This window comes from Lissotriton vulgaris, chromosome 4_1, assembly GCF_964263255.1.
Source record: "Lissotriton vulgaris chromosome 4_1, aLisVul1.2, whole genome shotgun sequence".
NCBI lineage: Eukaryota > Metazoa > Chordata > Amphibia > Caudata > Salamandridae > Lissotriton > Lissotriton vulgaris.
In genome coordinates, this window is record NC_141691.1 from 1,071,843,482 (window position 1) to 1,071,856,312 (window position 12,831).

Sequence of the window (12,831 nt, forward strand, 5' to 3'; positions counted from 1 at the left end):
GGTGATGCCTACGAGTTGAAGCTGGGTCTGTTGCGGCGGGGTGAGAGTGCAGGAGAGTCGCTTTTGCCCACATTAGGTGTAAGGTGAAGTGGAGAAGAAGCAGACACAGCCCACTGGGGGAGCACAAGCGCTAACTATCTGCTTGACTCGAAGGAGCGGGTCTCTGGACACACCTCCCTCTACCTGCTTGTGACACCGTGGCCAATCGTAACACGGCATCCATGTACTTAAAGTGGACACTTGTGAATACCCTAATTGCAAAGCGGCAAGCGGCATTTGAAAAAGTCACATTGACGAAACGCGTCATGCCGACGCTTGGATCCACATTAAAGGGACTTTCCTTAAGCACCCGTGTGTGGCTCGTTCTTTTCAGAGGAAGAGAGCATGGTGTTTTATATATATATATATATATATATATATATATATATATATATATATATATATATCGTTGTTTATTCATTTTAACAAGAGGTACAAATCATGAAAAGAACCCCCCAACAGAGTCATACACAGATCCACAACACAGTGTTTCAATACACATTTGATCAAAGTGCAGAGTACAATAAATACAGCTCTCACAAAGCACATAAATCTTTAATGTGAATCTAGTATAATAGCTACCATCCTGCAAAGTACCCCGACCCAGCAGGTGGCTGGGGGGCTGTCACGGTTAAGTTGTGTGTACACTAAGAGGAGTCGGAGTCGCAGTGTCAGTCCTGTCAGTGTCGCTGAGTCGAAGGTAAGTGACAAAGGGCTCCCAAATGTCTTTGGGGCAGGTTGTAAGTGGCATGAGGTCCCAGTACGCTGCAAATTGCTCCTGGCAGTAGGAGACGTATGTCAGTCAGCCAGGCCCGGTTCGCAAGAATCTGCTTCCTCCCCCACTATATCGCCACTCTACATTTAGCCTGCAGGAGTAGCATTGCAATGAGGCGTCTGTATCTGTCCAGAGCATCTTTGACATACCTAATTAAACACACCATGGGATCAGGTGGGAATGGGGCCTCTACAATGGCACTCACTATGCTACAGATCTCAGCCCAAAATCTCGCCACGCCCGGGCATGTCCAGGACAACTGTAAGAATGCTGCCTCTGGCTTGCAACAGTATAAACATTGCAAGTCTGTTACCAGTCCCCTTCTGTGGAGTTGAAATGGAGTGTGATATGTTCTGTTGTAAGTAGTTAAAGTGTATTAGTTACAGCCTGTAGTTTGGGGACAGTCACATATATTGGCTGCAGCAATTGACCTATTGCACGTCTGATATGTAGGAGCCCAGTTCTCTTTCCCAGATCTGCCAAACCCTCGGAGTGTCCACCAGGGAATCTGCCAGAGAAAGTGAATGAAGCTGAGTGATGATTTTGCGCAGCAATGTAGTTATGTGGATATATTCAAGTGCTGCAGAGACAAGGGAGGAGCAGGAAATGTGTCATGCGTTGTGCGGCAGGTAGCTCTGAATTGATAATACAATAGTGTATCCAACGGTGAGCGTATGTGTGTATTAGTGCTGGCAAAAGAGAGGAGTAACTGTCCGTCTGGATACAAATCCGCAAAAACTTTGATGGCCAGGGCTCCAGCGCCTCCGGCGGTGCCTCTATCCTGTAAAGGGGGAAACACAGGATTATCTGCTAGTAGTACCGAAGGCACATATAGTGTTGTGAGTCCAGCCCATTTGCGGAGGCCGTCCCATACCCAAAGCACACATTCTAGTGTTGATCTCGGCCTTGGGTGTCTTGTATGGTTGGAACAGTGCAGTAGAAAGCGACTATGGAAACGTGTGGTCAAGATCTGCCGCTCTGTGTGGTTGGGAAGGGGTGGGGTGGAGCCAAAAGAGGAAGGACTGGGCCTGGGCACATAGAGCATACAGCTGCATGTCTGGCGCTCCCAACCCTCCAAACCCAGGTGGCAATGTTAGGAGTTTGTAGGCCACCCTCGGTTGTTGACCTGCCCATACAAGTTTAATCATGATGGAACGTAAATGCTTAAAGAATTGTGCCAACAGTGGAAGCAGGACATTAGCATAGAGATATAGAAATTTCTGGAGTATTACCATCATTGCAATGGCAATATGGCCAACAAGCAATAGTGGCAGTTTGATCCACACCTTAATATGGGTCTCTACTCAATCCATTGTGCGTCCAAAGTTCACCTTCCAAAGCTCCTCCGGGTCTCTACTCAACCATATGCCAAGGTATCTGGGCGGCTCCTCTGCCCACTTTTAGCGGGAATTCAGTCTTATATGGCGTCATTAGCTCCATTAGTGGAAATAGGATTGATTTGTTCCAATTTATCTGAATTTCCCAATGCCCCCCATAGCGGACCACTTCCAGGGTCATTGGCTCCAGATTTATCAGCAGCTCATATATGTAAAGCGTAATATCATCAGCATAGATGGACACGACTAGGCCACATGTAGTGCAACCAATGTCGCGCTCAGCATGGTGCTGAGGCAGTCTAGCCACAAATGGCTCCATAACAATGGCAAATAGGAGTGGGAACATAGGCCATCCCTGCCTAGTGCCCGCGTGATTCCTATTGGTTCCAAAACGTTCTCTTCAGCCTGACACGAGCCATGGGGAGGGAATATAAAAGCTGTATTTTCTGAATAAAGTTGGGGCTAATCCCCAGGCGTCGGAGCAATGTAAACAGAAATGTCCACTCAAGAGAATCAAATGCCTTTGTGGCATCTAGCAGAGCGCCTACTGCTGATATTGAAGGGTATATGTGGAGCATCACAGTAAAAATGGTGCCAGGATTGTGTGATGTGGCACGTCCAGGGATAAAGCCTGAGTGGTTCGGTCTTACGACCAGCTGCATAAGGGGCAACAGGCAATTCACCAATATTTTCGTGTATATCTTATTAAAAAAAAATCTTTTTGACAAGGGGCGGTAAGAATCACAGAGCTAAGCAGGTGTGTCTGGTTTTAGTATGGTCACTTTAACTTATAACTGCCTCTCTGAGAGATGTGGGGAGCAGTCTAAAGGTCAGCGAATCGTATCTCTCTATGAGGTGCGGGATAAATATCGGAGTGTACTCTTTATAGAATGCCGGCCTTAACCCGTCTCAGCCATGAGACCTGGCTAAGGCTGGCATCTCATCTGGTGTGATGGGAGCATCAAGGTATTCTCGATGTCCTGGGTCCAGCCACAATAGCTGGATGGAGGCATAATACCTCTGTTATGTCTCCGGGTCCCTCTTCGATCCGGCAGAGTAAAGTTGAGCATGAACAGTGGACATGACTTCAGGCAAGTCTGAGCGGGAAGTGACCAGCCACAAATCACTATCTATTAGCTCCCTGACATAGGTAGAAGTGTGGGGTCTGCATAGCAACTCCGCAGAGTTCTTCCAGGGTGACCCCCTCACCGTACCTCCGTGCCTGCCCTTCCCTTTCCAAGTTCACTTCCCTGTCTGCCTCCCCCAAAATAAAAATTTGGAAAATATATCACATTGGAAACCCTCTCTGACATGAGCACAGAATAGCAGGCTTGCAGCTATAAAAAGACGAAAATTATAGCTTACCAAACATACCTTATGTTGCTTTCTTGCTAAAGTTAGATATCTACAACTATAATAAACATATTTGTACTCTTTTTTATTTACATTTACATCTATCTTTGTGAATCTGGCGCTTTGCTTGTAAACTGTTATCAGCCTTATCGAAGTAGATATCTTTGCTCTTGCAAAGTAAAGGAGATGTAGAGAAGCACAGGACAGGAAAGTACCTGTTACCAAGACTAAGGCTTCCTGCAAAAATGTAACTAGATAACTTGAAAGTGCTTTAAAATGACAAAAAAAGCAAGATAGGTAAAACAATTTTGGAACATCAACATATAATCCCATGCTTTTCTATTAAAAACTGATGACTTCATGCTTGCTAGTACCTGTTAGCCAGAGTGAGCACCTCAGCATGTTTTTCCCTGTATATAGTTTTATATCCTTGAATGAAGGAGAGGTAGGATTTGGGTGTTACGTGTGTGGCACGCCGATATCTTTGGAAGTAGTCCACACATTTTTCAGCCACGCCATCTTGGAAAGAGCCCATACACTGCACAATTTCCTTCTTGGTTTCCTGAGTGCAGTCAACATCATAAGCTGACAGAAAATGCTCAGACACTATCAAGAAACACAAGACAAATGTTTATTCATTTAAGGAATTCAAATGAGCGTTAACATGTATGCGAAGAATCAGAACACGCTCAGCACAAACACTTTCCTTAAACATGTAGCACAAATAACGGCCAGCATAATGGTAAGCCAATAAAGTTTTCAGTCATTCACATTCCTCAATGCAAAATGTTTCATATAATATGAAATAATTATGTTAATTATATTTATGTATTCATTAGAAGAGCAAGCAGACCAGATTTTTTCCTGTTTTGTGGTTCATAGAGACTTAAAAGTATTGTTACAGAGAAGATCAAAACATTTTCCAGCAGTCCTATCAAGGTTAGCAATTGAGATTTTCAGGCAAGAGTATGTATGCCTTATTGACAGATCCCAGTATTTTGTGTACCAGAGCAGTGCCTGAGAGCAGGTGATATTAACCAAAAAGTATGTACATGCAAGAGCCTGCAGGAATGCGGACAAGCCTTCGCTGAGCCCTAGAGTATGACCCCAAAATGTATGTATGTATAATTATATATATATATATATATATTATATTACACACACATATATATATATATATATATATATATATATATATATATATTTAATCACCAATTCGTTCCACAGAAGGTGCACACCATTACGGTCGGTGCCAGACAGCAGGGATGAACGTGTCCCCGCAGATAATCTTTCACCAAAATAAAGAATAATGTCTGCACACATCCATTGCTAATGCTTGGGTTTTATTCAAGAGACTCAAAGAGCCCCATTCACCGTGAATGGGGCTCCTTGAGTCTCTTGAATAAAACCCAAGCATAAAGCAATGGATGTGTGCAGACATTATTCTTTATTTTGGTGAAAGATATATATATATATATATATATATATATATATATATATATATATATATATTACCTACTGGCTATCGCCAGTAGGTATATATAGTTAGAATTTTTTCCCTATGGGACTTTTGAAAATTCTATGTCTAATAACTTTGGCGTTTGTGGACGGAATCGGCTGAAATTTTCAGGAAAATGGCACATTTTGTTTCTGAGCAGCCCCTGAAAATTTGGTGGGGTTTCGTCAAGGGGGGGCTGAGAAAAAAGGGGGGTCCCAAAACGCGTTTTTCCCATTCATTTTTCCATAGGGCGGTTGGACTCACTTTTAGCTCGAACGGCTGAATGGATTTGCACGAAACTTGGCAAAATTGTAGGGACTGTTAGCCCGATGTGCCTTTGCTAGGTCTCAATATATGTGCTCCAGTAGTTTTTGAGAAATTAACGTTCAAACCAAGATATATATCTGTAACAGCGCTCTGGGCAGCGATCCGGTCCGCTTACTTTTCGCTTATCGGAACTTTGCGCGCAGAAAGCTGATTGGCTCTCCGGTGTCTGTCAACATTCTAAACAGTCCGGAGCGGACGCCATCTTGTCTCTCGGTAGGATCGAGAGAGAAGAAGAGGTGGAAAACGAAGGGGGAATTTAATGAAAGGGGGCAAGGTATCCCCCTCTTGACCCCCTAGGAATGTTGTTGGGGTTATTAAAGGGTCCCGTGGGGAAAATAAAAAAAAATGATTTTTCACGGTAGAAGCGCGGCCGCGAACTGGTAGCGAAACGGGAATTCGCCATTTTGTGCTTCGTAAATTAAATTACTAGTTATAAGTGGGTGCGGGAGACGTATCCTAATCCCCTATGTTTCCTGAGGGTGGGTGAGGAGGCTGATATATGTTGATACATCTCTTCCAGCGGCTGTGCGTGAGCTTTTTTTTTTTTTTTGCTGCGTGACAGTCCGGAGCGGCCGCCATCTTGTCTCTCGGTAGGATCGAGAGAGAAGAAAAGGTGAAAAACTAAGGGGGAATTTAATGAAAGGGGGCAAGGTATCCCCCTCTTGACCCCCTAGGAATGTTGTTGGGGTTATTAAAGGGTCCCGTGGGGAAAATAAAAAAAAAATGATTTTTCACGGTAGAAGCGCTTCACGGGCCGCGAACTGGGCCGCAAACTGGTAGCGAAACGGGAATTCGCCATTTTGTGCTTCGTTAATTAAAGTACTAGGTATAAGGGGGTGCGGGAGACATATCCTAATCCCCTATGTTTCCTGAGGGTGGCTGAGGAGGCTGATATATGTTGATACATCTCTTCCAGCGGCTGCGCCATCTTGCCTTTTTTCGAATGCCACAATTTTGTCGTGCACGGCAGCCATTTTAGATGCCAGGCTGGTTCCAGGCTATCACCTAACCCTGCGGATGTAGTTTATGGCCCCAGCTGTAGAGAATTCAGACATGCCAATCCTCCTGATTCAGGCGTGTGAGTACTGATTTCAGTGCTAGTCTCCCGCCTCCCGATTTCTGCAAGCAAAAACCCGGGGGCATATTACGAACAACTAGCGATAATTTTTGTCTCTAACTTGTTTAGAGACAAAAATTATCGCCGCACATCGGCGATTTTTATCGCAGATAAACCTTGCTATTATCGCAGAAAAGTCAGCGATATTCATGTATTATCGACCTAATGCTCTTAGCCATGTTATCCACCTCCCATTGGATAACATGGCTAAGAACTGCTCAGGGCAGGTGTTAGATTTTGGAGATATTCGCGCTTAGCGCGAATATCTCCAAAAGTTGGTAATAGAAGGTAGCGATGTTAGGGACTGTTTCCAGTCGCTAACATCTTGGCACGCCACTTTGCATGTCATTAGTGATAAGTATCACTGACATGCAAAGCGGGGCCCAAGATGGTCGCTATCTCCTTTTAGCTGTCACTAACTGGTGTTAGCGACAGCTTGATAATAGGGAAATAATTTTATCTCCGCTTTCATGGTTTTTAAAGCCAAAAAAGCGGAGATAAACCCCCTTGATAATATGCCCCACGATTCCTTGGGGGTTTCAGCTGACAGGGCTTGGTATTGTGTTACATGGTAATTTTTCCATGAAACGTCAGAGGGTCGATGCAGGGGTTCTAGAAGAGGTGATAAACCATTTAAGCCTCATGAACAAGCGCATGGTCTTTTAAAGATTTGTGAAGTACTCGGGGCGGCGGTGTGTGTGTGCCCTCTTTCAGGAGCGGGCGGGGGGGCACTGCCAGCAACTTGCCAGGTCAGGTAGTGTTCAACACGTGCATCACCCTTTCTCTGCCTGCTATTGCGCTCCATGCTTCGGAAAGGTAAGAAAAAGAACGTGCATTTGAGTTTGAAATGTCCGATCCTGCAGCAGCACACTTCCAAAGCCCACACATGACAATAACCCGATTCAAGGCCCCATTCACCCGTTTTTAAAAAAATAGATAACACTCCAAAAAAGTAAGGTTATAAAACTTTATTAACTACTAACTTTAACAAACGGAACAAAAACTAAAAACATTTAAACATTTCTCAACACAAAAAGCAACAATGGTTAGAAGCGGTCTTTTGTGCGAATAGTCCCAAGGCAGCACAACGTGCAGAGTTCTGGACGGCACCCAGGTGATGTCGCCTGGGTGCCGCACTGGTTTAGGGATCCTACAATGCTGCTCCGAAAATTGGCGTGGGGCGTCCCGGGTGGGGCGGGGGGAGGCCTCATCAGTAGCGGTCTGTTGTGCGAATAGTCCCAAGGCAGCACAACGTGCAGAGTTCTGGACGGCACCCAGGTGATGTCGCCTGGGTGCCGCACTGGTTTAGGGATCCTACAATGCAGCACAGAAAAACAGCGTGGGGCGTCCCGGGTGGTGCGGGGGGAGGCCTCGTCAGTAGCGGTCTGTGTCCAGTGTCACATGGCTGACACAACATGTACGACAGGCACCCAGGTGATGTCCAGTAAACTGCCGCACTGGTTTTGGTATCCTACAATGCTGCTCCGAAAATTGGCGTGCGGCGGCTCGGGGGGGGGCGTGGGGGAGCCGGCGTGAACGGGCCTCCCCAGGTGGCGGCCATCTAGCTGAGTTGCGCTCGCTCTTGCGGCCACAGCGTCTCGCTCACCATGTTGTTGAGTTGCTCCCACTCTTGCAGTGCAGCGATAGGCGGCTGCCACATGGCTCTTAAAATGGCGGACAGCTCCTCGGTTTTAGGCCTGGTCCACTGAAATGGCCCTGGGACACTTTGGAACTCGGACGCTTGCCTGCTAGGGCTTGGGCTCCATTCTCGAAAAGCGTCCGCTCAGCCGTGAAGATTGTATAAAAGTCTTGGGGGCCCCCGACTCCCGCAGGCTTCCGGTGGGGAGCGGCTGCCATGATTGCTCGCGGAATGACCACGACGGAGCCACGAGATGGTGGTGCTCTCATGCTGACGCCAGCTTCAGTCTGAATGATCCAGAAACAAGGTGGGGCTTTCATCGTTTGGGGAAAAAAAATGTTCTAAACCAATGAAAAGTGTTATTTTTAGGTCATATGACCAAGCCTTCCATCTTTAGGAAACCAAAAGTAAAATGAACCAATGAAAAGTTTTATAAACAAGTCACATGACCTGTTATGCGACATAGGGCTACAAAAAGCGTAGAAAATCCGTTGGCACGTGAGGCGGCGTCAGTAGCGGACCGATGTGCGAATAGGCCGAAGGCAGCACAACGGGCCGAGATCCGGATGGTACCGAGGTGGTGTCCAGCAAATTGCCGCACTGGTGTGGCCATCCTACAATGCTGCGCCGAAAGACGGCGTGTCCAGCTGAATTGCGGTCACTGTTGCGGTACAGTGACTCGAACGCGCCGAGATCCGGATGGCACCGAGGTGGTGTCCAGCAAATTGCCGCACTGGTGTGGCCATCCTACAATGCTGCGCCGAAAGACGGCGTGTCCAGCTGAATTGCGGTCACTGTTGCGGTACAGTGACTCGAACGCGCCGAGATCCGGATGGCGCCGAGGTGGTGTCCAGCAAATTGCCGTACTGGTGTGGCCATCCTACAATGCTGCGCCGAAAGACGGCGTGTTCAGCTGAGTTCCGGTCACTCTTCCGGCACAGTGACTCGAACGCGCTGAGATCCGGATGGCACCGAGGTGGTGTCCAGCAAGTGGCTGCACTGGTGTGGCCATCCTACAATGCTGCGCCGAAAGTCGGCGTGGGGTGCCCCGTTGGCTTATGAGGTGATGTCAGTAGTGGACTGATGTGTGAATAGGTCGGAACCAGCACAAGGCGCCAAGATCCGAATGGCAAGTCCTGGATGTTGAGTGCCTCAGTTGAGATTTCTGAGCAGTGCTTGTAGGACTGTCTGAAGCTTATTTGCACCTGCTGCAGCTTCACTAGGTCCGGCGGAACTTTTTGCCTTTTCCTTTCTGCTTCTTTTCCTACAATGCGTTTCATCTGAAGACACGACCAGGTCCCTGAATGTGTGCAGGGGGACGCTATTGATTGAATGAACGCGCCGAGATCTGGATGGCACCGAGGTGGTGTCCAGCAAATTGCCGCACTGGTGTGGCCATCCTACAATGCTGCGCCGAAAGTCGGCGTGGGGTGCCCCGTTGGTTTATGAGGTGATGTCAGTAGTGGACCGATGTGTGAATAGGTCGGAACCAGCACAAGGCGCCCTGCACTGTTGAGCCTTTTTCAATGCCTGTTTTTTGTTGTTTCCCCTCCATCAAAAACAAAACAAAAATACAAGGCGCCAAGATCCGAATGGCAAGTCCTGGATGTTGAGTGCCTCAGTTGAGAGTTCTGAGCAGTGCTTGTAAGACTGTCTGAAGCTTATTTGCACCTGCTGCAGCTTCACTAGGTCCGGCGGAACTTTTTTCCTTTTCCTTTCTGCTTCTTTTCCTACAATGCGTTTCATCTGAAGACACGACCAGGTCCCTGAATGTGTGCAGGGGGACGCTATTGATTGAATGAAAATGGCGGCTTGACACAAAGCTGACTCAAGCGTTACTGTTGGTGCTATACAGACAAAAATTGGTTTTCAGTTTGTACATTCTTCAGGTTTTTTTTTTCCATCCAAGTCTGATTGAGAGTTTGTAGAAAAATGGCTTCAGATTTTCCACATACTACTCTTCAACATTCTTCCTAAATGTAACAATGTGAAACTCACTAGGAGAACGGCTGTTTCTGTTTCCTTTCAAAATGCTGCCACCAATATTTTCTGAATGGAAGACACCATCTTGTAGCATAAAGGGCCGAAAGGGGTTCTGGTCTGGCCGATGGTTGGTGGAGACATTTTGACTATATCTTGGACCTGCCCGGCCTCGCCCAAAATGGCGCCGGTATAAATGGGACTCGTAACTCTTTGCCCGCAAATGTATATCTAGAAAATGTTATTGTAAGTGGCCCTGTCGTATTTTAATTACAAAATGTACGTCCACCGATTCCGCAACTGTTAGACACCTTTGTTCTTGTCACCTAATGGCCCGCTCGTTACGTTCTTCTACAGTGTAAATGTCTCCTCATCATATACGATTTCAGTTTGCTCCGTGGCCGGCCCACGTGGTTATAGGCCCGTATTTGTATACTGACATTTTCACAATAAAGGTTTTTAAAACAAAACACGGTAGTAGTATTTTCATTTGTAAAGTTTTTACTTTTAGTGACTGTTTTCGAATCAGTAAAAGGCAAGTGAAATAAAGCAGTCCAATTACATGACGGATAAAAGGTATAATATGTAGGAACGCAGTAAAGATAAATGGTCAAGGGCAGTTGTGTTTTTCATGTCTGCAACATAAAGTGATCGATAAGAATCTGATAATCAGGCGTATCGGCGACTAAGACAGCAGGCCGAATCTCTTTTACTCAACGGCTCCGTCATGGAAGGAAGAAACGCCCTTTTTCTCGAAAAAGGAATATATTTTACTTGCAAGACAGTTGTAAATTTTCCGGGAAAGTACATTAGCCTGGAATATTATAACATATGTTTGAAAAAAAAATATTGTTCGAAAATAATAAAAAGCGTAATTTTTAGGTCATATGACCAAGCTTTTCATCATTAAATTAACAAAAGTAAAATGAACCAATGAAAAGTTTTATTAACAAGTCACATGACCTGTTATGCTTACGTTACGCGCTGCGCGCCGCGCCTCGGATCACTTCCGGGTGCGCTAACGCGGCGTGTCATAAAACGCATTACGCGACAACGTAGGTCAAGAATATAGTCTAAATGTCTCCACCAACCAGCGTTCAGAACACAACCCCTTTCAGCAGTCCAAAAAGTTCTGTTAAATGACAACAGAGGGGACAGGCAACAAGAACCATCAGTCAAAGAGGGGAGGGCAAGTTCTTCTCTTCCGGGTCATGTTGGGGCGCTACCGGAACTGATCGAATTGGTAGTCTACAGTGTTTCTGGATGTTTCAGACTGAAGCTGGCGTCAGCATGAGACCACTACCATCTCGTAGCTCCGTCGTGGCCATTCCACGAGCAATCATGGCAGCCGCTCCCCACCAGAAGCCTGCGGGAGTCGGAGGCCCCCAAGACTTTTGTAGAATCTTCACGGCTGAGGGGACGCTTTTCGAGAATGGGACCCAAGCCCTAGCAGACAAGCGTCCGAGTTCCAAGGTGTCCCAGGGCCATTTTAGTGGACCAGGCCCAAAACCGAAGAGCCGGCCGCCATTTTGAGAGTCCTGTGGCAGCCGCCTATCGCTGCACCGCAAGAGCGGGCGCATCTCAACTACATGGTGAGCGAGACGCTGTAGTCGCAAGAGCGGGCGGTAAACAGCTGAATGGCGGAAGAGGCACAGTGTAGCAAAAGCGGGCGGAATGGCAACTAAAACGATAAAGGGGCGCCCCACTACAGCTTGTCTTCAGGTCAAACGGATTGTGGGACAAGGTCCAGAATTGAAGAGTCATCAAAAGGCAAAAAGTTCCGCCGGACCCCGGGAGCCGGCCGCCTATGTCGGGGGCGATCTCAGGCTACACCAGTGCTATAAGACTTGGGGAGGGTGTCGGAGCCAAGCGTCTTCTCCGAGTCCATGGCCATCACACCGCCCCTCAGGGGCCTCCGTCAAGCTGTTTAGGAAGGTAACATATCACATTGTTTTCTAATGCAGTCAGGTCCACAAACGACACTCACTTACTTTGAGAATAGTGAAGCTGCAGTAGGTGGAAATAAGCTTCAGACAGTGTTACAAGCACTGCTCAGAACTCTTAACTATGGCACCCAACATCCAGAACTTATGCTATTTGAGAATGGTAGTGACATCGAAGCATCTCAGGGACCAAAACCATTAACGTACTTTCACGTATGAAAATCTTACTTGGGGAGGGGGCAGGAGCGAAGCGCCCCCTCCCAGTCAGCGCCACCACACCGTATGTTGAAAATCTGAAGCCATCGTTCTACAAAGTCAACCAAACTTGGATTGAAAAATCTAGAAAAATGTACAAACTGAAAACCAGTTTTGGTCTGCATAGCATTGTGTCAAGCCGCCATTTTGATTCAACAAAGCACAGGCATTGAAAAAGGCTGAAATTCAGAACTCTAAACTATGGCACCCAACATCCAGGATCTTGCTATCCGGATTTTGGAGCCTTGTGCTGTTTTCGATCTATTCACACATCGGTCCACTACTGACATCATCTTATAAACCAACGTTATGTAAATAGTTTTTTAATAAAATGTTTTACCCTGTTTCTTTGCTGGTGTGTTGTCTATATTTTTAATATTTGCATAGGGTTTGTCGTTATTTTGTGCGGGATGGGTGATGGAGCCGAGCTGTCTTGCAGCCCTCATGGTGCGGAGCTCAGTTCATCTCACTATTTTCGTATTTCTCAAGAAGGGTTGTTCCTAATATTTCTATTTTAGCGAGGTCAAAAAGAGATCCAATTAGTGGCCTACTGATTTTGCTCGATTAC

General features: G+C 46.5%; 1 protein-coding gene across 1 annotated transcript in view; it reads right to left on the bottom strand.

Moving 5' to 3' along the window:
- The window catches only part of DNAH5 (dynein axonemal heavy chain 5), a 5,605,957-nt gene that overhangs the window by 586,646 nt on the left and 5,006,480 nt on the right, over positions 1 to 12,831 (bottom strand). The window contains exons 56-58 of the mRNA XM_086967405.1: positions 3,879 to 4,110; positions 3,604 to 3,773; positions 1,300 to 1,394 (exon numbers count right to left, since the gene is read on the bottom strand). Coding sequence (XP_086823531.1) covers positions 1,300 to 1,394; positions 3,604 to 3,773; positions 3,879 to 4,110 — 497 coding nt within the window. The remainder of the gene's footprint in view (positions 1 to 1,299; positions 1,395 to 3,603; positions 3,774 to 3,878; positions 4,111 to 12,831) is intronic.